The sequence below is a fragment of the Coregonus lavaretus genome, assembly GCF_964263955.1.
Source record: "Coregonus lavaretus genome assembly, chromosome: 17".
NCBI lineage: Eukaryota > Metazoa > Chordata > Actinopteri > Salmoniformes > Salmonidae > Coregonus > Coregonus lavaretus.
The window spans coordinates 49,625,957-49,653,341 of NC_140004.1; the positions used below are offsets into that span (position 1 = coordinate 49,625,957).

At 43.7% G+C, this 27,385-nt stretch overlaps 1 protein-coding gene across 1 annotated transcript; it reads left to right on the forward strand.

Annotated features, from left to right (window-relative positions):
- Window positions 1–27,093, forward strand: dmrt3a (doublesex and mab-3 related transcription factor 3a; the record flags this gene model as incomplete). The annotated part of the gene is made up of 2 exons (XM_084180262.1): window positions 1–385; window positions 25,985–27,093. The coding sequence occupies 2 exons, from the start codon at window positions 1–3 to the stop codon at window positions 27,091–27,093; spliced, it is 1,494 nt and encodes a 497-aa protein (XP_084036388.1).
- Window positions 27,094–27,385: the final 292 nt, after the last annotated feature.

Here is a 27,385-nt window from a genome sequence, read left to right on the forward strand (position 1 = left end):
ATGAATGGCTACGGATCGCCCTACCTGTACATGGGGGGCCCGGTGACCCAGGCCCGAGCGCCGCTCCAGAGGACCCCCAAGTGCGCGCGGTGCCGGAACCACGGCGTCCTGTCCTGGCTGAAGGGCCACAAGCGATACTGCCGCTTCAAGGACTGCACCTGCGAGAAATGCATCCTGATCATCGAGAGGCAGCGGGTCATGGCGGCTCAGGTGGCGCTCCGCAGACAGCAGGCCAACGAGAGTCTGGAGAGCCTCATCCCAGAGTCTCTGAGAGCTCTGCCCGGCATCACGGTGCCTGGACCCGGGGAGGGGAACAAGGGCTTGCCACACCGCTCTGGGGGAATGGACCTCCTATGGACCTCGAAACAGACTGCCAACACGCAGGGTAAGATGATGAGTATAGTCATAATAATAACAATCATAATACGCTTTTATTTAAGTCTATAGCTTTCATTTATGAAATGTTATTCATATAAATATATATCTATATATATCTATATATATATAAATCATTACAAAAATAGATCTCAAATGTGCTGTATTTGATAAAGTTACAACAAAACCTATACCTGAGAGAGAGAGCCGACGTTTGGACAATTTAGTTAAAAATGGGTTGCCTACACTTAGGCTATTGGTTACAAACTGCGGCGAATGACAACACTGCAATGGCAACACTGCAATGACACCACTGCAATGGCAACACTGCAAAAAGCATCGCATTAGACTCAAAATTAAAATCAACAAGAATAGGCTATTATTGTAATTATTTCTTTAAATTGTAGGCAATATCTTTATCACAGATTCAAGCTTTTTAACTTTTTTAAACGGCAAGCGTCACTGCATGAAAGCAGTCAGCTATCACTGTATTGCCTATGGCCTAATATAATTTTTATAAGTCTGTTAATTGGTTTGAGAAATTAAATGAATACAGATTTGATATTTTAACTCACAGAAACCAAAGTATCTTATGGGGGTTCAACCCAGGGGTTATGTCAACGGTGGCTGACCTTACAGAGACACATTAACAGACATTGGTATTAAAAAACATTATGCACTCACTAACTGTAAGTCGCTCTGGATAAGAGCGTCTGCTAAATGACTGAAATGTTTTTTTTTTAAACATTGGAAGAGTTTATTTACAGAACGCTATATCCACCAGTTTTTCACATGAGTGTTTTTTTTTATTAGAAATGAATGCTATGTGTGTGTGAAATACAGTATTACTATCCTCATATTTTTTATTCATAGATTTTAGATCCCCTCTAAAAAATGCTGGGTCAATAATGACCCAATTTGGGTAATTTCTCTAACCTAGCACTGGGTCACTATAGGACATACCCAGCACTGGGTTATTTTGACCGAGCAGCGGGTTGGTTTTGACTCTTTTGCTGGGTTCTTGTTATTCATGTATTTCTGACCCAGCAGTAGGTTATTTCTTACTTTACTGCTGGGTTCTTTTTTTCTACCTCGTCTCTATTAAATCATCTGCTATTTTTGGAAAGGTACAAATACTTCTAACAATAACAATCAATGTTACAACGTTACTACACCAGTCTATGAAATTCTTAAAATGACATATGGACAATCATGACAAATTGTAGATAAAATACCCAATGTTTATTTTCAGATATTAATTTCAGCTACAAGATGAAGTCATGCAAAAGATAAACAAATAAGGAAGACACAAATAAAACAAAACTTTAGAAGCACAATCAAATCAAATCAAATCAAAATAAAATAAAATTGTATTCGTCACATATGCCGAACACAACAGGTGTAGGCCTCACAGTGAAATAATTACTTACAATCCATCATTAGAAAATCACAGCAGCCCTACCAATGAAAGCTGAGGAAAGGGGGCTGAAGAAAAGTAAATCCTTTACCATGTACTCCCCTAACAGGTATCAATTTTCAACATGAATGAATGTAAAACACAACGAAACATAACGTCTTCTGCTCCAGAGCCTGCCCATTCACGATGGTGAATGCCAGGGAGTAGAGGCGATTGTCCCGGAGAATAATCAGAACGAAGGGTTCGAGTCTCTTGTTGTTTTCTGTCGCCTGGCGGAGATTTTCAGCCATATTGGTTCCAGCCTGAGGATCAGAGAATATGATTATAAAATGTTGAACAATAATCAAGACACACATGACATTTTTACACACACACACATTTCTGTGTGCAAGGCCTTAATCTGCATTGAGTTGAGTCCAGACACTGTGCATGGTTCACAGTATTACTGTGTTGTAGTCCGGTCTCCAGACCACATACTGAGTGTCTCGTTCTTGATAGCCGACCAAACTCAACTCCATGATGTACGACGGAGTTGATCCGCGACTAGTGTGGGCGGACTGGAGCTCCGACGTCACATAAAATGAATATTTCAGCACAAAGAATGGGATAATGTGATGTGTAAACGCGGCCTATTCTTTGGGTGTTGAAATCCGTATTTTCCCCCTCCCCAAAAAATGTATCACTTTGGTACTATTTTCACAAGTATGTGGTACATTTTCACAACTTTTAGTACAAAACTTCAAACGGGTCATACTTGTAACGCAGCCAGTCTTTCATTCCAAACCTGTCATTGTGCATTTATTTGGATTGTAAACGTCTCTCACCACACAACCATCGATTCAAAATATACGTTTATTATGAAATGTAATGACAACATTGGTTTAATCGCCAAAACACAACATGTGGTCCTCTGTAGCTCAATTGGTAGAGCATGGCGCTTGTAACGCCAGGGTAGTGGGTTCGATCCCCGGGACCACCCATACATAAAAATGTATGCACACATGACTGTAAGTCGCTTTGGATAAAAGCGTCTGCAAAATGGCATATTATTATTATGAAGATATATTTTCAATTTAGTCGTTTTAACTACCAGTTAATCCAATAGCAAATGTGTTTCAAGATACGTTTTCAAATGGCCCTTAGAAGTGTAGAAAGTAATATGCTACAGTACTGTAAATTACAGTTTTCACATTAGGCAATACAATATACCCAACAAAATTGACAGAAAATCTATCCAATGTGTAACCAAAGGTGTGATCAATGAAGACATCCTCTATAATTATGCATTAAAAAAAAAAAGCATTGTATTTTTCAGAAATAATTGCAACATAGGTGTGCTGTCTGTAATCAAATGTAAGAAATTAAATGAAACAAATTAAATGAATTCAAATAAAACTAACTTTAGCACGCATTAATTTGCATCAAGCCGGTCTTGAGCATTTGGCCATAAATTATCATCCACTGTGAATGTCCTCATAGTCCATGCACCGCGGGAAACATCTTTTGGCATGGCGTATCCAAGCTTGACATTGGTCTGCATTGATGTCGTCGCATGCCTCATCCATGGACAGAAGGAGGGCGGCACGCTCATGGGGATGGCAATCGTACACCTTTCACCTCCATGCTGAAAAAAATGTCTCAATAGGGTTGAGGAAAGGAGGGTGTGGGGGCAGGTATAGGGTCACGAATTGGGGATGGGCCCAAACCATGCCTGAAGCACCTCTGCATGGTGGAACCTGACATTGTCCCACACAATGACAAAGGCGACCCCTTCACCTTGACAGGTCTGCTCAATTTCATTGAGAAACACAATGAGCTGTGCAGCGTTGTAGGATCCAAGTAATGACCTACGTCCTAACACACCTTAAAAAGACACCTTATGGAACAGCGGGGACTGTGAAGCAACACAAACATAGGCACAGACACATGCACACACACACACATGATAACATATGCACTATACACACACGTACACATGGATTTTGGTGGTAGTAGAGTAGAGGCCCGAGGGCACACATTTAGTATGCTGTGAAATCTGTTATGAATGTATTGTAATGTTTTTTTTAAATGTATAACTGCCTTAATTTTGCTGAACCCCAGGAAGAGTAGCTGCTGCCTTGGCAGGAACTAATGGGGATCCATAATAAACCCCAGGAAGAGTAGCTGCTGCCTTGGCAGGAACTAATGGGGATCCATAATAAATACAAATACAAATACACCATCTTCAGAGATAGCTGTGCACATGGAGGTGTTTCCCCCACGTTGTCCAGGCACTTGGACGGTCGCCCGTTTGCGGATGAGGTTCCGCCCACGGCATCGAGTTTCTGCCAGGTTGAAGCCCGCTTCATCAACGAAGATATACTTGTGATGGTCCACAGCAGCACCAACACCCTCTAAACATATAATTTGGTTAGTTATTTCTACAGTACAGTTCCAATATTACATTGTGAAGTAGCATGTGCATCACATTGTAACAGTAATATCAAATCTAATTGTATTGGTCACATACACGTGTTTAGCAGATGTTATTGCTGGTGTAGCGAAATGCTTGTGCTTCTATCTCCGACCGTGCAGTAATATGGAGTTCTGCAGTATATAGTGCGGTGGTTTCACCCAGTCGTTGTTTCTCTCAGAAGGCTCCAGGTCAATGTGTTCCATAGATACCTGGTGTCTTTCTCTCAGAAGGCTCCAGGTAAATGTGTTCCATAGATACCTGGTGTCTCTTCAAAAGGCTCCAGGTCAATGTGTTCCATAGATACCTGGTGTCTCTTCAAAAGGCACCAGGTAAATGTGTTCCATAGATACCTGCTGCCTCTTCAAAAGGCAGGTGATTGTTGTTCGGCTGATGGATGCCACATTGGTAAAGGTGTCATCATTCTCCTCAATGGCCTGCTTTATTTCAGACAGACGTATGTCATTCCTGGCCCTCACCATTTCCACCATGGCCCGCTCCTGCTGGTCGGTCAGCACACGGCCACCACCACGGGGTCTCCTGTCAGTCCTGAGGGTAGAACAGAGTATACAATCAATAGATCATACTGTAAGAATACCGTAACATGTTTTGTGAATTGACATGCATTGCAATATGTAATTTACTGTAAATGTAATGGTAAAGCATAGTGCATATCCTGCAGACTTACCGGTTTTCTTGGTGAACATTTCTCGTGATCGAATTGACAGTTGATCTTTTCAGATTGTGGTGAACTAATCTGGCAGCCTCTGTCATGGTAAGGCCTCTGTTTACCACATGGTCAACGACGATGGCCAGGACTTCATTAGACACAACAGTTCCCTGCCGTCTGCCTCCCTCTCTCTGATGGCCACCTCTCTGACGGGCCCCTCGTCCTCCTCTCTGACGGGCCCCTCGTCCACCTCTCTGACGGGCCCCTCGTCCTCCTCTCTGATTGGCCCCTCATCCACGAGCTCTTTGATTTTTCCTCTCCCTTGCTGTCTATCCTGCTCCATGTTGAAAGAAATTGTGTTCACACACCCCCTTTCATATGGTGACCAATTGTGAAATAAATTAGCAATAATGAGTAGTCATTATGTATGGTTATCATGTATCATACATGTCATTTACATGTATGTATTTTACAAACACACATTTTATTTCTGTAGTTCTCAAAATCCATATATAGTAGACAAACCAGTTTAAAATCTATAGGTTTACCAAACGGTTAAGTGATTAACCATTATGCACAGTTGGATTAAGTGATGGTCAAATGTATTTAAACAAATGAGAAGAGAATCATATGAAAAGTATTGTGAGCATTGCATTGTGAAAGGCAATGACTTTATATAAAAGGTATTTCTAGATGAAACACTGATTGGTGAAAGGTTACTGTGTGATTGTGTGTGTTATACTAGTCAATTGAAAATGTGCTTAAAGTAAAACATTTTAAAAAAAAGAAGCATTTTTGATGAGCTGTTTTGAGTTTTGTACTACATTTTACCACATACTTCTGAAAATAGTACCAAGGCAAAAACAAAAACTGGTAAAAAATATTTTTATGTGACGTGGAAGCTCCAGTCCGCTAGTCACTGCTCAACTCCATCGTACGTCATGGAGTTGAGCTTACTCAGCTAGGTGTTGGATATATTTTTACTCGGTCTTGACTCTGACTCATTCTCGGACAATGAGGACTCGTCATTTCTTTCCTAGACCAGCCGAGGCCAGCGCTGTAAAAAAAAAACTGAATTACAGTCAGATAAGGTAGAGAAAGTCTGAATTACAGTCAGATAAGGTAGAGAAAGTCTGAATTACAGTCAGATAAGGTAGAGAAAGTCTGAATTACAGTCAGATAAGGTAGAGAAATCTGAATTACAGTCAGATAATGTAGAGAAAGTCTGAATTACAGTCAGATAAGGTAGAGAAAGTCTGAATTACAGTCAGATAAGGTAGAGAAAGTCTGAATTACAGTCAGATAAGGTAGAGAAAGCGAGACATCCCACTCCCTAATTTCTTCTGGTCAGGGCGTGGTCTGCTTATTGCCCTGCAGAGGATATGGTAGAGCAGGGGTGTCTAACTCATTCCATGGAGGGCCTAGTGTCTGCAGGTTTTTGGTTTTTACTTTCAACAAAGCCCTAGACGACCAGGTATGGGGAGTTCCTTACTAATTAGTGACCTTAATTCATCAATCAAGTACAAGGGAGGAGCAAAAACCTGCAGACACTCTGCCCTCTGTGGAATGAGTTTGACACCTGTGTGATGGAGAAAGGAGACATCTCACCGGCTATAACAAGTAGTCCAGAGGCAGCTGTTCCCTCTCTCACATGATCATGCCAGAGATTATGGAGGAACCGTGAGCATGCCAGAGATTATGGAGGAACCGTGATCATGCCAGAGATTATGGAGGAACCGTGAGCATGCCAGAGATTATGGAGGAACCGTGATCATGCCAGAGATTATGGAGGAACCGTGAGCATGCCAGAGATTATGGAGGAACCGTGAGCATGCCAGAGATTATGGAGGAACCGTGATCATGCCAGAGATTATGGAGGAACCGTGAGTATGCCAGAGATTATGGAGGAACCGTGATCATGCCAGAGATTATGGAGGAACCGTGAGCATGCCAGAGATTATGGAGGAACCGTGATCATGCCAGAGATTATGGAGGAACCGTGAGCATGCCAGAGATTATGGAGGAACCGTGAGCATGCCAGAGATTATGGAGGAACCGTGAGCATGCCAGAGATTATGGAGGAACCGTGAGCATGCCAGAGATTATGGAGGAACCGTGAGCATGCCAGAGATTATGGAGGAACCGTGAGCATGCCAGAGATGATGGAGGAACCGTGAGCATGCCAGAGATTATGGAGGAACCGTGATCATGCCAGAGATTATGGAGGAACCGTGAGCATGCCAGAGATTATGGAGGAACCGTGATCATGCCAGAGATTATGGAGGAACCGTGAGCATGCCAGAGATTATGGAGGAACCGTGAGCATGCCAGAGATTATGGAAGAACTGTGAGCATGCCAGAGATTATGGAGGAACCGTGATCATGCCAGAGATTATGGAGGTGCACTATGCAGAAATCGCCGTTTCCTGGTTGCTAAAGTTCTAATAGTTTGCCTAATTTCAGTTTATATGACAAAACAAGCAAGGATAGTATAGACATTTTAGATTTTAGTCATTTAACAGACGCTCTTATCCAGAGCGACTTACAGTTAGTGAGTGCATACATTTTTCATACTGGCCCCCCGTGGGAATCGAACCCACAACCCTGGCGTTGCAAGCGCCATGCTCTACCAACTGAGCTACAGGGTAACATTGTACGATCTAAACCGCTTTGAAATATATTTTTGAAAACCAAAAATATTGTATTTTCAGCTGGTGGACAAAACCGAAAGTAAACGATGAAAACACGAAACTTAAGAACGAGAAGCATAGAAATAACAAAATAGAACAGATCTACCGCTTCTCAGACTGTCTTTCAATGGGAATTACTGATCTATAACTAACATTTCTTTGTGAATTTGGTCGGTTGTCCAAAAAAAAAACATATTGCAGCTTAAAAAATATCTACAAACTTTGTTGCTTGTAAAAAATTTCGGTAACACTTTACTTGACACCCAGCGTCATAACACGTAACGACACGGTCATAACCATGTCACAATATGTCACAACAGCTGCCATAACTTGTCATAACCTGTTATAATATGGTCATAACCCTGTCATAACCCATATATTTAGAGCTGTTGTGGCATATATTGCGTTGTTTTATGACTGGTTATGACACCTACATAAGAGTGTCAAAACCCACAAAACCCACAAGGCAAAACATTCCATTACACCATAGCCTACCTGTCAACAGATGGTTGTTATAGATATATTTGTTGTTGACCATATTAAATTAACATTGTAATTGTGCACACATTGATGTCAGACATGCACCTAACCCAATGCTCTATTGCTGATGACCGGGATGAATGCAGGAGCAGATTTCAGGAGCAGGACAAGACACCCTCTTATTGACTGATGACTGATATAAAGGCCTGTACGTGATAGGCCTATCAGGCTTATATGATTATGATGGTCATAATGCTTCTTGAAAGTGGCATAAAGGGTATTTTCTTAGTCCAAGTAAAGTGACACAGGATGGTCATAATGCTTCTTGACAGTGTCATAAAGTGTATTTTCTACAAGTTATTTAAAATGTGATGAAAAAAACATTACATTTACATTATTACATCATTACAACAACAACAAAGGATTTAAGAAACAAACTTTCAAACGAAAGGAAACTTCTTGGCAGGAAAAAAACACATTTGAATAAATGTAGGTGTCATAACCAGCCATAAAATAACGCAATATATGTCACAACAGGTGTAAATATATGGGTCATGACAGGGTTATGACCCTATAATGACAGGTTATGACAAGTAATGTCACTGGGGGTTAAGTAAAGTTTTACAGAATGTTCTTGAGTTACTGGTAGGGAACAGTCTTATTATCTATTATACACCTGTTTGGGTTATTGACCATTTCTAGAGTGGCTCTCTATTTGCGCTCAGCATGCATTTGTTTCACCATTCTGAATGTCGACAGAATCCATATGTTCTTCTGAAATATGAACATAGAAATAGTGGACATTTTGAACTCTTATTATGGTGGTGATTTGACACAATTACTAACATGGTCTTGAATTGGACCAATTCTGGTCTCGGTCTTGACTCTGTCTTGGACCCCTCGTCCCCCTCCTGGTCTTGACTTGGTAATAATGGGCAAATGTTGCACAATCCAGGTGTGGAAAGCTCTTAGAGACTACCCAGAAAGACTCAGCTGTAATCGCTGCCAAAGGTGCTTCAACAAACTATTGACTACATTTTCACAATTAAATTAACAAATACATGTTTTTATTTTGTAATTATGGGGTATTGTGTGTAGATTGGTGAGAAAAAAATATATTTAATCAATTTTGAATTCAGGCTGTAACACAACAAAATGTGAAATAAGTCAAGGGGTATGAATACTTTCTGATGGAACTGTAAATGCACTCGGTACACTGGCGGTAGGAGAAACACTCTCAGGGCCACCTTTAGTATCTTTAAGTGGAGAGTCAAAATGGATCCCTAAACTTGGATGAACAATTGAGACACTCCTTTCATATCAATATGTAGCTATCTAGCGATAGCTACCTAAAGTAACTGTGTCTGCATCCAGACTAGCTAGCGATAGCTACCTAAAGTAACTGTGTCTGCATGCAGACTAGCTAGCGATAGCTACCTAAAGTAACTGTGTCTGCATCCAGACTAGCTAGCGATAGCTACCTAAAGTAACTGTGTCTGCATCCAGACTAGCTAGCGATAGCTACCTAAAGTAACTGTGTCTGCATGCAGACTAGCTAGCGATAGCTACCTAAAGTAACTGTGTCTGCATCCAGACTAGCTAGCGATAGCTACCTAAAGTAACTGTGTCTGCATCCAGACTAGCTAGCGATAGCTACCTAAAGTAACTGTGTCTGCATGCAGACTAGCTAGCGATAGCTACCTAAAGTAACTGTGTCTGCATCCAGACTAGCTAGCGATAGCTACCTAAAGTAACTGTGTCTGCATGCAGACTGAGACTAGCTAGCTAACAAACAATGATGCTAAAAACCATACAGCGACTGAAACACCATAAAAGCATGAGATAACATTGCCAAGTAGCTGGCTAGCTACCAACCATTTTTAATTAACTCAAAGACATGGAATAGGCCTAGCTAAGTAGCGTCTATAGCAGGTCTAGCTAGCCAAACAGGGTGAGAAACGTAGTTTACGTGAAACAATGCACCACACAGTAGGCCCACACAAGCTTTCTACAGGCATTGACCAAACTTTAACAAAAACCTTACATTTTTGCTACCCCACACAGCACAGTAAAATAGCTTGCTAGCTAGCTAAGTTAGCAAATGTTATGTAGCATGCATGGGGTAGCTTGCTAGCAAAAATTATCTAAAATTGTCAATGACTGAGATAATATGTAATTATGATAGCTACGTCTATTTAACCTGAAAGGATAATTAGTAACGTTAGCTTTTTACTCACAGTTTTTGGTTAGCCACAACGCCTTTCCCATTTGTCAGTCGAAAAGTTGGCCTAATTACACTCAGCACTGATAGACTTGCTACACCTGCAATAGTCCTCATTCACGAGTTTGCTGGATCACTTCGATCTTCTGGATTTGGCGGGAGAATTAACCCACTCACTGGGTCATATCTCAATAACCCAACATCAATAACCCAGCATCAACAACCCAACCTTGTTCTTTTTAAAGAAAACAACCCAACTAAAATCAAATAATTGTATTTGTCATATGCGCCGAATACAACAGATGTAGACCTTACCGTGAAATACTTACTTACAAGCCCTTAACCAACAATGCAGTTCAAGAAATAGAGTTAAGAAAATATTTACCAAGTAAACTAAAGTAAAAAATGAAATAAAAAGTAACACAATAAAATAACAATAACGAGGCTATATACAGGGGGTACCTGTACCGAGTCAATGTGTGGGGGTAGAGGTTAGTCGAGGTAATATGTACATGTAGGGAGGGGTAAAGAGACTATCCATAGATAATAAACAGAGTAGCAGCAGTGTAAAAACAAAGGGGGGGGGGGGGGTCAATGTAAATAGTCCGAGTGGCCATTTGATTAATTGTTCAGCAGTCTTATGGCTTGTGGGTAGAAGCTGTTAAGGAGCCTTTTGGACCTAGACTTGGCACTCCGGTACCGCTTGCCGTGCGGTAGCAGAGAGAACAGTCTATGACTTGGGTGACCGGAGTCTTTGACCATTAGGTCCTTCCTCTGACACCACCTGGTATAGAGGTCCTGGATGGCAGGAAGCTTGGCCCCAGTGATGTACTGGGCCGTACGCACTACCCTCTGTAGTGCCTTATGGTTGGATGCCGAGCAGTTGCCATACCAGGCAGTGATGCAACCAGTCAGGATGCTGTCAATGGTGCAGCTGTATAACTTTTTGAGGATCTGGGGACACATTCCAAATCTTTTCAGTCTCCTGAGGGGGAATAGGCTTTTTCGTGCCCTCTTCACGACTGTCTTGGTGTGTTTGGACCATGATAGTTAGTTGGTGTTTTTGACACCAAGGAACTTGAAACTCTCGACCCGCTCCACTACAGGCCCGTCGATATGAATGGGGGCGTGCTCTGTCCTCCTTTTCCTGTAGTCCACGATCAGCTCCTTTGTCTTACTCACGTTGAGGGAGAGGTTGTTGTCCTGGAACCACACTGCCAGGTCTCTGACCTCCTCCCTATAGGCTGTCTCATCGTTGTCGGTGATCAGGCCTACCACCGTTGTGTCGTCAGCAAACTTAATGATGGTGTTGGAGTCGTGCCTGGCCACGCAGTCATGGGTGAACAGGGAGTACAGGAGGGGACTAAGCACGCACCACTGAGGGGCCCCCGTGTTGAGGATCAGCGTGGCAGATGTGTTGTTACCTACTCTTACCACCTGGGGGCGGCCCGTCAGGAAGTCCAGGATCCAGTTGCAGAGGGAGGTGTTAAGTCCCAGGGTCCTTAGCTTAGTGATGAGCTTTGTGGGCACTATGGTGTTGAACCCTGAGCTGTAGTCAATGAACAGCATTCTCCCATTGGTGTTCCTTTTGTCCAGGTGGGAAAGGGCAGTGTGGAGTGCGATTGAGATGGCATCATCTGTGGATCTGTTGGGGTGGTATGCGAATTGGAGTGGGTCTAAGGTGTCCGGGATGATGGTGTTGATGTGAGTCATGACCAGCCTTTCAAAGCACTTCATGGCTAACGACATGAGTGCTACAGGGTGGTTGTCTTTTAGGCAGGTAACCTTCACTTTCTTGGGCACAGGGACTTTGGTGGTCTGCTTAAAACATGTAGGTATTATAGACTCGGTCAGGGAGAGGTTGAAAATGTCAGTGAAGACACTTGCCAGTTGGTCCGCGCATGCTTTGAGTATACGTCCTGGTAATCCGTCTGGCCCCGCAGCCTTGTGAATGTTGACCTGTTTAAAGGTCTTGCTCACATCAGGTACAGAGAACATGATCACACAGGCATCCGGAACAGCTGGTGCTCTCATGCATGCTTCAGTGTTGGTTGCCTCGAAGCGAGCATAAAAGGCATTTAGCTCATCTGGTAGGCTCGTGCCACTGGGCAGCTCACGCCTGGGTTTCCCTTTGTAGTCCGTACTAATTTGCAAGCCCTGCCACATCCGATGAGCTTCAGAGCCAGTGTAGTAGGATTAAATCTTAGTCCTGTATTGACACTTTGGCTGTTTGATGGTTCGTCTGACGGCATAGTGGGATTTCTTATAAGCGTCCGGATTAGTGTCCCGCTCCTTGAAAGCGGCAGCTCTATCCTTTAGCTCAGTGCGGATGTTGCCTGTAATCCATGGCTTCTGGTTGGGATAAGTACGTACGGTCACTGTGGGGACGACGTCGTCGATGCACTTATTGATGAAGCCGGTGACTGAGGTGGTATACTCCTCAATGCCATTGGATGAATCCCAGAACATATTCCAGTTTGTGCAAGCAAAACAGTCCTGTAGCATAGCATCCGCGTCATCTGACCACTTCCGTATTGAGCGAGTCACTGGTACTTGCTGCTTTAGTTTTTGCTTGTAAGCAGGAATCAGGAGGATAGAATTATGGTCGGAACCTAAGTGAGACAATGCCTGCAACACAGCAGTTGGGTCATCCAACCAACCCAGCAGTTGGGTCATCCAACCAACCCAGCAGTTGGGTCATCCAACCAACCCAGCAGTTGGGTCCAGTTGGGTCATCCAAACAACCCAGCAGTTGGGTCCAGTTGGGTCATCCAACCAACCCAGCAGTTGGGTCAACCAAACAACCCAGCAGTTGGGTCCAGTTGGGTCATCCAACCAACCCAGCAGTTGGGTCATCCAAACAAACCAGCAGTTGGGTCAACCAAACAACCCAGCAGTTGGGTCAACCAAACAACCCAGCAGTTGGGTCAACCAAACAACCCAGCAGTTGGGTCAACCAAACAACCCAGCAGTTGAGTCATCCAAACAACCCAGCAGTTGGGTCATCCAACCAACCCAGCAGTTGGGTCAACCAAACCACCCAGCAGTTGGGTCAACCAAACAACCCAGCAGTTGGGTCATCCAAACAATCCAGCAGTTGGGTCATCCAAACAACCCAGCAGTTGGGTCATCCAAACAACCCAGCAGTTGGGTCATCCAAACAACCCAGCAGTTGGGTCATCCAAACAACCCAGCAGTTGGGTCATCCAAACAACTCAGCAGTTGGGTCATCCAAACAACCCAGCAGTTGGGTCATTCAAACAACCCAGCATTTTCTAGTGTGCCTATTACAATTGGATTAGTTGCGAAACGCTATATTTTGTCATACTCGTTTTTGATTGGCTTAAAGGGCATTCTAGCGTGTGTATTATTTCCCTATAATGCACGGTATAATTCAATGGCTATGAAGTTCATTCTTACATGTTCTATGTTTGAGCTGCTTTTGAAGGCAAGAGTCAAATTGAAGGCATTATTGTCATTATTGTCATTATTGAATTTGATTTTCATAATAGCAAGCTAGGGCTGATGGTCTGGGAAGGCTTTCCACTAGATGTTGGAACATTGCTGAGGGGACTTTTTCCCATTCAGCCACAAGAACATTACTGAGGATGTGCAAAGCTGTCATCAAGGCAAAGGATGGCTATTTGAAGAATCTCAAATATAAAATATATTTTGATTTGTTTAACACTTTTTTGGTTACTACATGATTCCATATGTGTTATTTAATAGTTTTGATGCCTTCACATTATTCTACAATGTAAAACATAGTAAAAATAAAGAAAAACCCTTGAATGAGTAGGTGTGTCCAAACTTTTGACTGGTACTGTATATACATATTAAGAGACCACTGCAAAAATATAAGTTTCTCTGGTTTTACTATTTATAGGTATGTGTTTGGGTGAAATTAACATGTTTGTTTTATTCTATAAACTACTGACAACATTTATCCCAAATTCCAAATAAAAATATTGTCATTTAGAGCATTTCTTTGCAGAAAATGACAACTGGTCAAAATAACAAAAAAGATGCAGTGTTGTCAGACCTCGAATAATGCAAAGAAAATAAGTTCATGTTAATTTTTAAACTACACAATACTAATGTTTTAACTTAGGAACAGTTCAGAAATCAATATTTGGTGGAATTACCCTGATTTTCAATCACAGCTTTCATGCGTCTTGGCATGCTCTCCACCAGTCTTTCATATTGATGTTGGGTGACTTTATGCCACTCCTGGCGCAAATATTCAAGCAGCTCGGCTTTGTTTGATGGCTTGTGACCATCCATCTTCCTCTTGATCACATTCCAGAAGTTTTCAATGGGGTTCAGGTCTGGAGATTTGGCTGGCCACGACAGGGTCTTGATCTGGTGGTCCTCCATCTACACCTTGATTGACCTGGCTGTGTGGCATGGCGCATTGTCCTGCTGGAAAAACCAATCCTCAGAGTTGGGGAACAATGTCAGAGCAAAAGGAAGCAAATTTTCTTCCATGACAACCTTGTACGTGGCTTGATTCATGCGTCCTTCACAAAGACAAATCTGCCCGATTCCAGCCTTGCTGAAGCACCCCCAGATCATCACCGATCCTCCACCAAATTTCACAGTGGGTGCGAGACACTGTGGCTTGTAGGCCTCTCCAGGTCTCCGTCTAACCATTAGACGACCAGGTGTTGGGCAAAGCTGAAAATTGGACTCATCAGAGAAGATGACCTTACTCCATTCCTCTACGGTCCAATCTTTATGGTCTTTTGCAAACCTCAGCCTGGCTCTTCTTTGCTTCTCATTGATGAAGGGCTTTTTTCTAGCTTTGCATGACTTCAGCCCTGCCCCTAGGAGCCTGTTTCGAACCGTCCTCACCGTGCACTTCACCCCAGCTGCTGACGTTTGCCATTCTTTTTGTAGGTCACTTGATGTCATCCTGCGGTTGTTGAGTGACATTCGAATGAGTTGGTGGTCATCCCGGTCAGTAGAGAGTCGTTTTCGCCCTCTGCCGGTCTGTAGCTTTGTTGTCCCCAATGTCTGCTGCTTGACCTTGTTCTTATGAACCGCCGTCTTTGAAATTTTGAGGATGGAAGCAACCTGAAGCTCACTGTATCCCTCTGCCAGTAAAGCCAGAATTGAACCCTTCGTTTCCTCACTCAAAAGTAATTTTTTGATTAATGTTATTTTTGAGGTATATTAGCACTGTTTTTGCCATCCAGCTGGTCCTATTGCAAGAGGATAGTGATGACCACAGCAGTGGTTTTTATACTTTTCCTCGTTAAATAAGATTTGGTTAGTGTGTTCACCTAATCAGTACCTAATTCAGTAGAATGAGGTGTGCCTGTGTTGGAATTCAACAGACACTGGAATGGAATAGCTGTCATATATGTAGAGATGCTGATTTAAGAAAAATGTGCAGTGGTCTCTTAATTTTTTCCACAGCTGTATATATATATATATATATATCCTGCATACAGGCTATCCTGTACACTGATATACAGTGCATTCAGAATGTATTCAGACCCCTTGACTTTTTCCACATTTTGTTTCGTTACAGCCTTATTCTAAAATGGATTAAATAAATACATTCTCATCAATCTACACACAATACCCCATAATGACAAAGCGAAAACAGGTTTTTAGAAATTTTAGCAGATTTATAAAATTTAAAAACAGAAATTCCTCATTTACATAAGTATTCAGACCCTTTGCTATAAGACTCGAAATTGAGCTCAGGTGCATCATGTTTCCATTGATCATCGTTGAGATGTTTGTACAACTTGATTGGAGTCCACCTGTGGTAAATTCAATTGATTTGACATGATTTGGAAAGGCACACACCTGTCTATATAAGGTCCCACAGTTGACAGTGCATGTCAGAGCAAAAACCAAGCCATGAGGCCGAAGGAATTGTCCGTAGAGCTCAGAGTCAAGATTGTGTCGAGGCACAGATCTGGGGAAGGGTACGAAAAAATGTCGGCAGCATTGAAGGTCCCCAAGAACACAGTGGCCTCCATCATTCTTAAATGGAAGAAGTTTAGAACCACCAAGACTCTTCCTCTTTCTGTTTTGTATGGTGTTCCTCGTATTGCGAATCCCATAAGCCCCACTGGACTCGTCTGAAGTCGGTACCGCCGATGTGCCAGCTTCTATCTGTAGTGTCCAAACCGTTTGGGTTACGAACTAATATGACTAATACTAATACTACTAGCGCGCACCGCTAACTAGCTAGCCATTTCACACCGGTTACACTTGGACCAGTCTGTCTCTGTAGCACATGGAAGGAGACGGATATAGTTAGTGAGTGTGCTAACCCCTGACCTCCCATTGGCCCAGGGCCTCCTGCCTAACCCTCCCCCTGACCTCCCATTGGCCCAGAGGCTCCTTCCTAACCCTCCCCTGACCTCCCATTGGCCCAGAGCCTCCTGCCTAACCCTCCCCCTGACCTCCCATTGGCCCAGAGCCTCCTGCCTAACCCTCCCCTGACCTCCCATTGGCCCAGGGCCTCCTGCCTAACCCTCCCCCTGACCTCCCATTGGCCCAGAGCCTCCTTCCTAACCCTCCCCTGACCTCCCATTGGCCCAGAGCCTCCTTCCTAACCCTCCCCTGACCTCCCATTGGCCCAGAGCCTCCTTCCTAACCCTCCCCCTGACCTCCCATTGGCCCAGAGCCTCCTTCCTAACCCTCCCCCTGACCTCCCATTGGCCCAGGGCCTCCTGCCTAACCCTCCCCTGACCTCCCATTGGCCCAGGGCCTCCTGCCTAACCCTCTAGCCAGTCTCTCTGACAGGGAGTTACTGCAGTAGTAGACTGTTGTATGGTGCAGAGGGCTTCTCCACTCCTCATGAGTGTAGCATTAGCTCTTCAAATGGTATAATGCAATGTAAAGGAACAAATAATATCATGATTTACTGACATGTGCCTGCTGACATTCATACATCCAGTCTATTTCTACTATTTATCTTCTTAAAATCTGATTTTAATCCTAAGCCTAACCACACTAATAACCTTGTACCTAACCTGAAATGAAGACCAAAAAGCAAAATATTATTTTCATGATTTTTTACGATTTGGCCAATTTTGACTTTGTGGCTGTGGTAACTAGTGGAAACCCAACAGAGCTGATAAAAATGATGCACGCCATTTTGTGATAATGGTTACGACCAATGACATGGCATCCATGTGAATTTATAGCTCAGCTGTTATTTATATCATGGCACCACGTATCACTTCACTAACAATTGCTACCTTGACTTATTCCATCATGACATCAACATGCTCCTTATTTGACTGTAGTTAGCTGCTAGCTTAGCCAGATGCAGTTTCTGACATGCAACGATCCTGCTTACTTTACATTTGACAGATATTTAGCTACTGTAGCTAGCTTCTAAGATAATGGTTTATGATAATTGCAGTTAGTTCATTATCTAGCTAGCTAACTAGTTAGCTAAGTGTAAAATGCAGCTAGCTAGCTAACCAACTAGGCAGTTATCAAAGATATTCAGTTGGTAATTTACCATACTTTTCTGACCAACTAGACAATGCTACTAATTGTTGCCTGCTCCCGTCTATCTTCAGATCTTCTTCTAGGTTCAAACGATATGGCTGTAGTCCGGTGCTTCATTGTCAAAAGAAACCCACTCGCACACTGCCATCTGGTGCATTTAGAAGATGATGGAACAAAAAACAAAATAGAAAAACGCATGTTTTTTTTGTCTGTAATATATTTTACCAGATCTAATGTGTTATATTCTCCTACATTAATTTCACATTTCCACAAACTTCAAAGTTTTTCCTTTCAAATGGTATCAAGAATATGCATATCCTTGCTTCAGGTCCTGAGCTACAGGCAGTTAGATTTGGGTCATTTTAGGTGAAAATTGAAAAAAAGTGTCCAATCCTTTATTTTACTTTTTTACATTTTTAGTCATTTAGCAGATGCTCTTATCCAGAGCGACTTACAGGAGCAATTAGGGTTAAGTGCCTTGCTCAAGGGCTTGCTCAGGCTCCATTAATCCACCAGGAATAGATCACGCTCCATACATCTACCAGGAATAGATCACGCTCCATACATCTACCAGGAATAGATCACGCTCCGTACATCTACCAGGAATAGATCCCGCTCCATAAATCCACCAGGAATAGATCACGCTCCATACATCCACCAGGAATAGATCACGCTCCATACATCTACCAGGAATAGATCACGCTCCATACATCTACCAGGAATAGATCACGCTCCATACATCTACCAGGAATAGATCACGCTCCGTACATCTACCAGGAATAGATCACGCTCCATACATCTACCAGGAATAGATCACGCTCCGTACATCTACCAGGAATAGATCACGCTCCATACATCTACCAGGAATAGATCACGCTCCATACATCTACCAGGAATAGATCACGCTCCGTACATCTACCAGGAATAGATCACGCTCCGTACATCTACCAGGAATAGATCACGCTCCGTACATCTACCAGGAATAGATCACGCTCCATACATCTACCAGGAATAGATCACGCTCCATACATCTACCAGGAATAGATCACGCTCCATACATATACCAGGAATAGATCACGCTCCGTACATCTACCAGGAATAGATCACGCTCCATAAATCCACCAGGAATAGATTACGCTCCATACATCTACCAGGAATAGATCACGCTCCATACATCTACCAGGAATAGATCACGCTCTGTACATCTACCAGGAATAGATCACGCTCCATACATCCACCAGGAATAGATCACGCTCCAAACATCTACCAGGAATAGATCACGCTCCATACATCTACCAGGAATAGATCACGCTCCATACATCCACCAGGAATAGATCAAGCTCCATCAATCTACCAGGAATAGCTCAAGCCAGGAATAGATCAAGCTTCATTAATCTACCAGGAATAGCTCAAGCTCCATACATCTACCAGGAATAGATCAAGCTCCATACATCTACCAGGAATAGATCAAGCTCCATACATATACCAGGAATAGATCAAGCTCCATACATCTACCAGGAATAGATCAAGCTCCATACATCTACCAGGAATAGATCAAGCTCCATACATCTACCAGGAATAGATCAAGCTCCATTAATCTACCAGGAATAGCTCAAGCTCCATACATCTACCAGGAATAGATCAAGCTCCATACATCTACCAGGAATAGCTCAAGCTCCATTAATCTACCAGGAATAGCTCAAGCTCCATTAATCCACCCAGGAATAGCTCAAGCTCCATTAATCCACCCAGGAATAGCTCAAGCTCCATTAATCCACCCAGGAATAGATCAAGCTCCATTAATCCACCCAGGAATAGATCAAGCTCCATTAATCCACCCAGGAATAGCTCAAGCTCCATACATCTACCAGGAATAGATCAAGCTCCATACATCTACCAGGAATAGCTCAAGCTCCATTAATCTACCAGGAATAGCTCAAGCTCCATTAATCCACCCAGGAATACCTCAAGCTCCATTAATCCACCCAGGAATAGCTCAAGCTCCATTAATCCACCCAGGAATAGATCAAGCTCCATTAATCCACCCAGGAATAGCTCAAGCTCCATTAATCCACCCAGGAATAGATCAAGCTCCATTAATCCACCCAGGAATAGCTCAAGCTCCATTAATCTACCAGGAATAGCTCAAGCTCCATTAATCCACCCAGGAATAGCTCAAGCTCCATTAATCCACCCAGGAATAGATCAAGCTCCATTTATCTACCCAGGAATAGATCAAGCTCCATTAATCTACCCAGGAATAGCTCAAGCTCCATTAATCCACCCAGGAATAGCTCAAGCTCCATTAATCCACCCAGGAATAGATCAAGCTCCATTTATCTACCCAGGAATAGATCAAGCTCCATTAATCTACCCAGGAATAGATCAAGCTCCATTAATCCACCCAGGAATACCTCAAGCTCCATTAATCCACCCAGGAATAGCTCAAGCTCCATTAATCCACCCAGGAATAGATCAAGCTCCATTAATCCACCCAGGAATAGCTCAAGCTCCATTAATCCACCCAGGAATAGATCAAGCTCCATTAATCCACCCAGGAATAGCTCAAGCTCCATTAATCTACCAGGAATAGCTCAAGCTCCATTAATCCACCCAGGAATAGCTCAAGCTCCATTAATCCACCCAGGAATAGATCAATTTCCATTAATCCACCCAGGAATAGCTCAAGCTTCATTAATCCACCCAGGAATAGATCAAGCTCCATTAATATATGCAGGAATAAATCACGCTCCATTAATCTACCAGGAATAGATTAAATTCCATTAATCCAACCAGGAATATATCAAGCTCCATCAATCTACCAGGAATAGGTCAAGCTCCATTAATCTACCAGAAATAGATTCAGCTCCATGAATCCATCCATGAGTAAATTAAGCTCCATTAATCCACCCAGGAATATATCAAGCTCCATTAATCTACCCAGGAATAGATCACGCTCCATACATCTACCAGGAATAGATCACGCTCCGTACATCTACCAGGAATAGATCACGCTCCATACATCTACCAGGAATAGATCACGCTCCGTACATCTACCAGGAATAGATCACGCTCCATACATCTACCAGGAATAGATCACGCTCCATACATCTACCAGGAATAGATCACGCTCCGTACATCTACCAGGAATAGATCACGCTCCGTACATCTACCAGGAATAGATCACGCTCCGTACATCTACCAGGGATAGATCACGCTCCATACATCTACCAGGAATAGCTCAAGCTCCATTAATCCACCCAGGAATAGCTCAAGCTCCATTAATCCACCCAGGAATAGATCAATTTCCATTAATCCACCCAGGAATAGCTCAAGCTTCATTAATCCACCCAGGAATAGATCAAGCTCCATTAATATATGCAGGAATAAATCACGCTCCATTAATCTACCAGGAATAGATTAAATTCCATTAATCCAACCAGGAATATATCAAGCTCCATCAATCTACCAGGAATAGATCAAGCTCCATTAATCTACCAGAAATAGATTCAGCTCCATGAATCCATCCATGAGTAAATTAAGCTCCATTAATCCACCCAGGAATATATCAAGCTCCATTAATCTACCCAGGAATAGATCACGCTCCATACATCTACCAGGAATAGATCACGCTCCGTACATCTACCAGGAATAGATCACGCTCCATACATCTACCAGGAATAGATCACGCTCCGTACATCTACCAGGAATAGATCACGCTCCATACATCTACCAGGAATAGATCACGCTCCATACATCTACCAGGAATAGATCACGCTCCGTACATCTACCAGGAATAGATCACGCTCCGTACATCTACCAGGAATAGATCACGCTCCGTACATCTACCAGGAATAGATCACGCTCCATACATCTACCAGGAATAGATCACGCTCCATACATCTACCAGGAATAGATCACGCTCCATACATATACCAGGAATAGATCACGCTCCGTACATCTACCAGGAATAGATCACGCTCCATAAATCCACCAGGAATAGATTACGCTCCATACATCTACCAGGAATAGATCACGCTCCATACATCTACCAGGAATAGATCACGCTCTGTACATCTACCAGGAATAGATCACGCTCCATACATCCACCAGGAATAGATCACGCTCCAAACATCTACCAGGAATAGATCACGCTCCATACATCTACCAGGAATAGATCACGCTCCATACATCCACCAGGAATAGATCAAGCTCCATCAATCTACCAGGAATAGCTCAAGCCAGGAATAGATCAAGCTTCATTAATCTACCAGGAATAGCTCAAGCTCCATACATCTACCAGGAATAGATCAAGCTCCATACATCTACCAGGAATAGATCAAGCTCCATACATATACCAGGAATAGATCAAGCTCCATACATCTACCAGGAATAGATCAAGCTCCATCAATCTACCAGGAATAGCTCAAGCTCCATACATCTACCAGGAATAGATCAAGCTCCATACATCTACCAGGAATAGATCAAGCTCCATACATCTACCAGGAATAGATCAAGCTCCATACATCTACCAGGAATAGATCAAGCTCCATTAATCTACCAGGAATAGCTCAAGCTCCATACATCTACCAGGAATAGATCAAGCTCCATACATCTACCAGGAATAGCTCAAGCTCCATTAATCTACCAGGAATAGCTCAAGCTCCATTAATACACCCAGGAATAGCTCAAGCTCCATTAATCCACCCAGGAATAGCTCAAGCTCCATTAATCCACCCAGGAATAGATCAAGCTCCATTAATCCACCCAGGAATAGATCAAGCTCCATTAATCCACCCAGGAATAGCTCAAGCTCCATACATCTACCAGGAATAGATCAAGCTCCATACATCTACCAGGAATAGCTCAAGCTCCATTAATCTACCAGGAATAGCTCAAGCTCCATTAATCCACCCAGGAATACCTCAAGCTCCATTAATCCACCCAGGAATAGCTCAAGCTCCATTAATCCACCCAGGAATAGATCAAGCTCCATTAATCCACCCAGGAATAGCTCAAGCTCCATTAATCCACCCAGGAATAGATCAAGCTCCATTAATCCACCCAGGAATAGCTCAAGCTCCATTAATCTACCAGGAATAGCTCAAGCTCCATTAATCCACCCAGGAATAGCTCAAGCTCCATTAATCCACCCAGGAATAGATCAAGCTCCATTTATCTACCCAGGAATAGATCAAGCTCCATTAATCTACCCAGGAATAGCTCAAGCTCCATTAATCCACCCAGGAATAGCTCAAGCTCCATTAATCCACCCAGGAATAGATCAAGCTCCATTTATCTACCCAGGAATAGATCAAGCTCCATTAATCTACCCAGGAATAGATCAAGCTCCATTAATCCACCCAGGAATACCTCAAGCTCCATTAATCCACCCAGGAATAGCTCAAGCTCCATTAATCCACCCAGGAATAGATCAAGCTCCATTAATCCACCCAGGAATAGCTCAAGCTCCATTAATCCACCCAGGAATAGATCAAGCTCCATTAATCCACCCAGGAATAGCTCAAGCTCCATTAATCTACCAGGAATAGCTCAAGCTCCATTAATCCACCCAGGAATAGCTCAAGCTCCATTAATCCACCCAGGAATAGATCAATTTCCATTAATCCACCCAGGAATAGCTCAAGCTTCATTAATCCACCCAGGAATAGATCAAGCTCCATTAATATATGCAGGAATAAATCACGCTCCATTAATCTACCAGGAATAGATTAAATTCCATTAATCCAACCAGGAATATATCAAGCTCCATCAATCTACCAGGAATAGATCAAGCTCCATTAATCTACCAGAAATAGATTCAGCTCCATGAATCCATCCATGAGTAAATTAAGCTCCATTAATCCACCCAGGAATATATCAAGCTCCATTAATCTACCCAGGAATAGATCAAGCTCCGTTGATCTACAAGGAAAAGATAAAGCTCCATCAATCTACCCAGGAATAGATCAAGATCCATTAATCCACCCAATAGTATATCAAGCTTCATTAACTATTTCTATTTTGGGGGTAACTTTGTATTTGAAGTTCTCTGCAGTCCCAGTCAGACAGATAGCCTAACCATCTTGATTTTATGTTTAACAGAGATCTTCTGTGACTAAAGTGACGCGGAAGGGCAAAAAAGCATCTAACGATCTCAAGACTACGAAGGCTCAGGGAAACGATTCCCTGATTTCGTTCAGCGTTGTTTTGAGAGCAGTGTTGTCCAGAGAAAGGATAGAACACAGAGATAGAACACAGGGATAGAACACAGGGATAGAACACAGGGATAGAATGCAGGGATAGAACGCAGGGATAGAACGCAGAGATAGAACACAGAGATAGAACACAGGGATAGAACACAGGGATAGAACACAGAGATAGAACACAGGGATAGAACACAGAGATATAACACAGGGATAGAACACAGGGATAGAACACAGGGATAGAACACAGAGATAGAACACAGGGATAGAACACGGGGATAGAACACAGGGATAGAACATAGGGATAGAACACAGGGATAGAACACAGAGATAGAACACAGAGATAGAACACAGAGATAGAACACAGGGATAGAACACAGGGATAGAACACAGAGATAGAACGCAGGGATAGAACACAGAGATAGAACACAGGGATAGAACACAGAGATAGAACACAGGGATAGAACACAGGGATAGAACACGGGGATAGAACACGGGGATAGAACACGGGGATAGAACACAGGGATAGAACATAGGGATAGAACACTGGGATAGAACACAGAGATAGAACACAGAGATAGAACACAGAGATAGAACACAGGGATAGAACACAGGGATAGAACACAGGGATAGAACACAGGGATAGAACACAGAGATAGAACACAGAGATAGAACACTGAGATAGAACACAGGGACAGAACACATGGATAGAACACAGGGATAGAACATAGTGATAGAACACAGAGATAGAACGCAGGGATAGAACACATGGATAGAACACAGGGATAGAACATAGTGATAGAACACAGAGATAGAACGCAGGGATAGAACACAGGGATAGAACACAGAGATAGAACACAGAGATAGAACACAGGGATAGAACACAGGGATAGAACACAGGGATAGAACACAGAGATAGAACACAGAGATAGAACACAGGGATAGAACACATGGATAGAACACAGGGATAGAACATAGGGATAGAACACAGAGATAGAACACAGGGATAGAACACAGGGATAGAACACAGGGATAGAACCGTAGAATTACATATAAAATCCATAGAAGTAATTTAACAGAATCTCTGTGGATTAAGAACACAACACTCTTAGAATAAAAGGTTCTGGATAGAACCAAAAAGGTTCTATGCTTGCTTCGTATATGCCCCCCCTAAATGTTCTATAAAGAACCAAAATTGATTCCATATAGAACCCTATATGGAACCCAAGGGTTCTATATAGATCCAAGTTTGGTTCAGTGGGGTTGTGATCAAAGAACCATACAAAAGGGTTCTATATAGAAGCTTTAGGGATGCCATATATGAAGCATGCAATATAATCCTTATTGGTTCTACCCAGAACCTTTTTTTCTGAGAGTGAAGGATAGAACACAGGGCATTGAGGTGAAATTGGTATCGACTTCACATCAGGCCCATTTCAATGTGAGGGATGATGGGATGTATTCAGAAAGAGTACAGTACTCCAGACTGGACAGCTTCTAATCGAATGTAATCACCATCATTTCTCCACGAAGTAAACTCTCAGTGAAATGTTACCAAGCAACAGCCAATCTGTTTACAACATGTGGTCAAAGACCATTGATGGGAGATTCCTCACTGACACACAGTGACACACTCAGCACTTCCTGCTAACAGCTTTTCGAGGAGCAAAAAAAGTAAATGGTCATAAATTGCAGAGTGGTCGACAAGTTGATAATCTCTTTAGCCTGTTCTAGACCTCCATGTTGCGTTCCTCCTCCTTGAGGGTCTAAGCCTTGGGCCCTCCGCTTGCAGTCAGGTGGAGAAAGGCGCTGGCAAATGGAGATTCATGTTAGCTCATTGAATTCATCTCCATCTTCCAGGTTGTACTATTTGACATGTCACTGATCCAAAGTGAATAGTATGACTGTGTTGTAGTAAAATGATGTTGTTATTTCTGAGCTGTCTATGTAGCTGACTGAATGAGGATGTGTTTCTGTGTTCTCTGTAGTCCTGACTGAGGACGCGTCGGGGGATCACTCCGGCGGGGAGAACGGTGGTGGTAGCGGCAGTGAGAAGGACCAGGACCCTAGCAGCTCCCCCGAGGGCTCCAAGCCTTCTTGCTACACCCCCGAGCCCCCGGACACCCCGAACCAGGCAGAGGATTGCCGCTACAGCTTCCCCTTGCCCCTCTCCAGCCTCCCTCTCCCCCTGGCCTTCCCCAAGACCTGCAGCACCTCTCCAGAGCCTAAGGCAGACAGCCCCCCTAAGGCCTACCCCGGGGTTGGGGCAGGGGGACTACCAGGGGACCACAGCCTGGTGATTGAGGGCCTGTCTGGGTCTGTCTCCCTCCCCTTCAACCTGCGAGCCAACCGGCCACCCCTGGAGGTGCTGAAGAAGATCTTCCCATCCCACAAGCCCCCGGTGCTGGAATTGATCCTGCAGGGGTGTGGAGGGGACCTGGTGGGGGCCATCGAGGTGCTGCTGTCCAGCCAGGCCCAGGAGGCCAGGGGGGGTCATCCCCACAGCCAGAACCCCCACCCCGACACCCTGGTCCTTCCCTCTAATGGCCACCTCCTCGATCACCCCCTGGGGTCCTACCACCCTCTGGCCTCCTCTGCCAAGTGGTCTGTGGGCTCTGCCTTCAGGGTGCCTGAGTCCCTGCGCTTCTCGTCTGACTCGTCGTCCGGCCCCCTGGCCCTACACCCTGGGTCTTTCCCCCAGCCGCCCCGCTACCCCCTGATGCTAAGGAACTCTCTGACCCGCGGCGGCCAGGCCGGACCCTTCTGCAACGACGTGACGCTGTGGAACACGATGACACTGCAGCAGCAGTACCAGCTCAGGTCAGCTCAGTACGTCTCTCCTTTCTCCTCCGCTGGGGTCTTCCAACGCTCTCCGCTCCTCTCCTCCTCCTCCTCCTCTTCCTCCTCTCCGCTCCTCTCCTCCTCCCGCCCCCAGGAGGAGCACCGTCTCTCCCAGCTGGAGGAGGGCTGCCCTCCCGCCCCCATTCCCCCCATTCTCCCCACCCCCGGGGCCAAACAGACCCTCTACACCCATGAGGAGGAGTACGAGGACCGCTCCGACTCCTCCGACTCACGAATTCTCAACTCCTCCACCTGAACTTCCTGAACCACCTGAACCTATGGGTTATATCTCTACCCCTGAACCTATGGGTTATATCTCTACACCTGAACCTATGGGTTATATCTCTACACCTGAACCTATGGGTTATATCTCTACACCTGAACCTATGGGTTATATCTCTACACCTGAACCTATGGGTTATATCTCTACACCTGAACCTATGGGTTATATCTCTACACCTGAACCTATGGGTTATATCTCTACACCTGAACCTATGGGTTATATCTCTACCCCTGAACCTATGGGTTATATCTCTACACCTGAACCT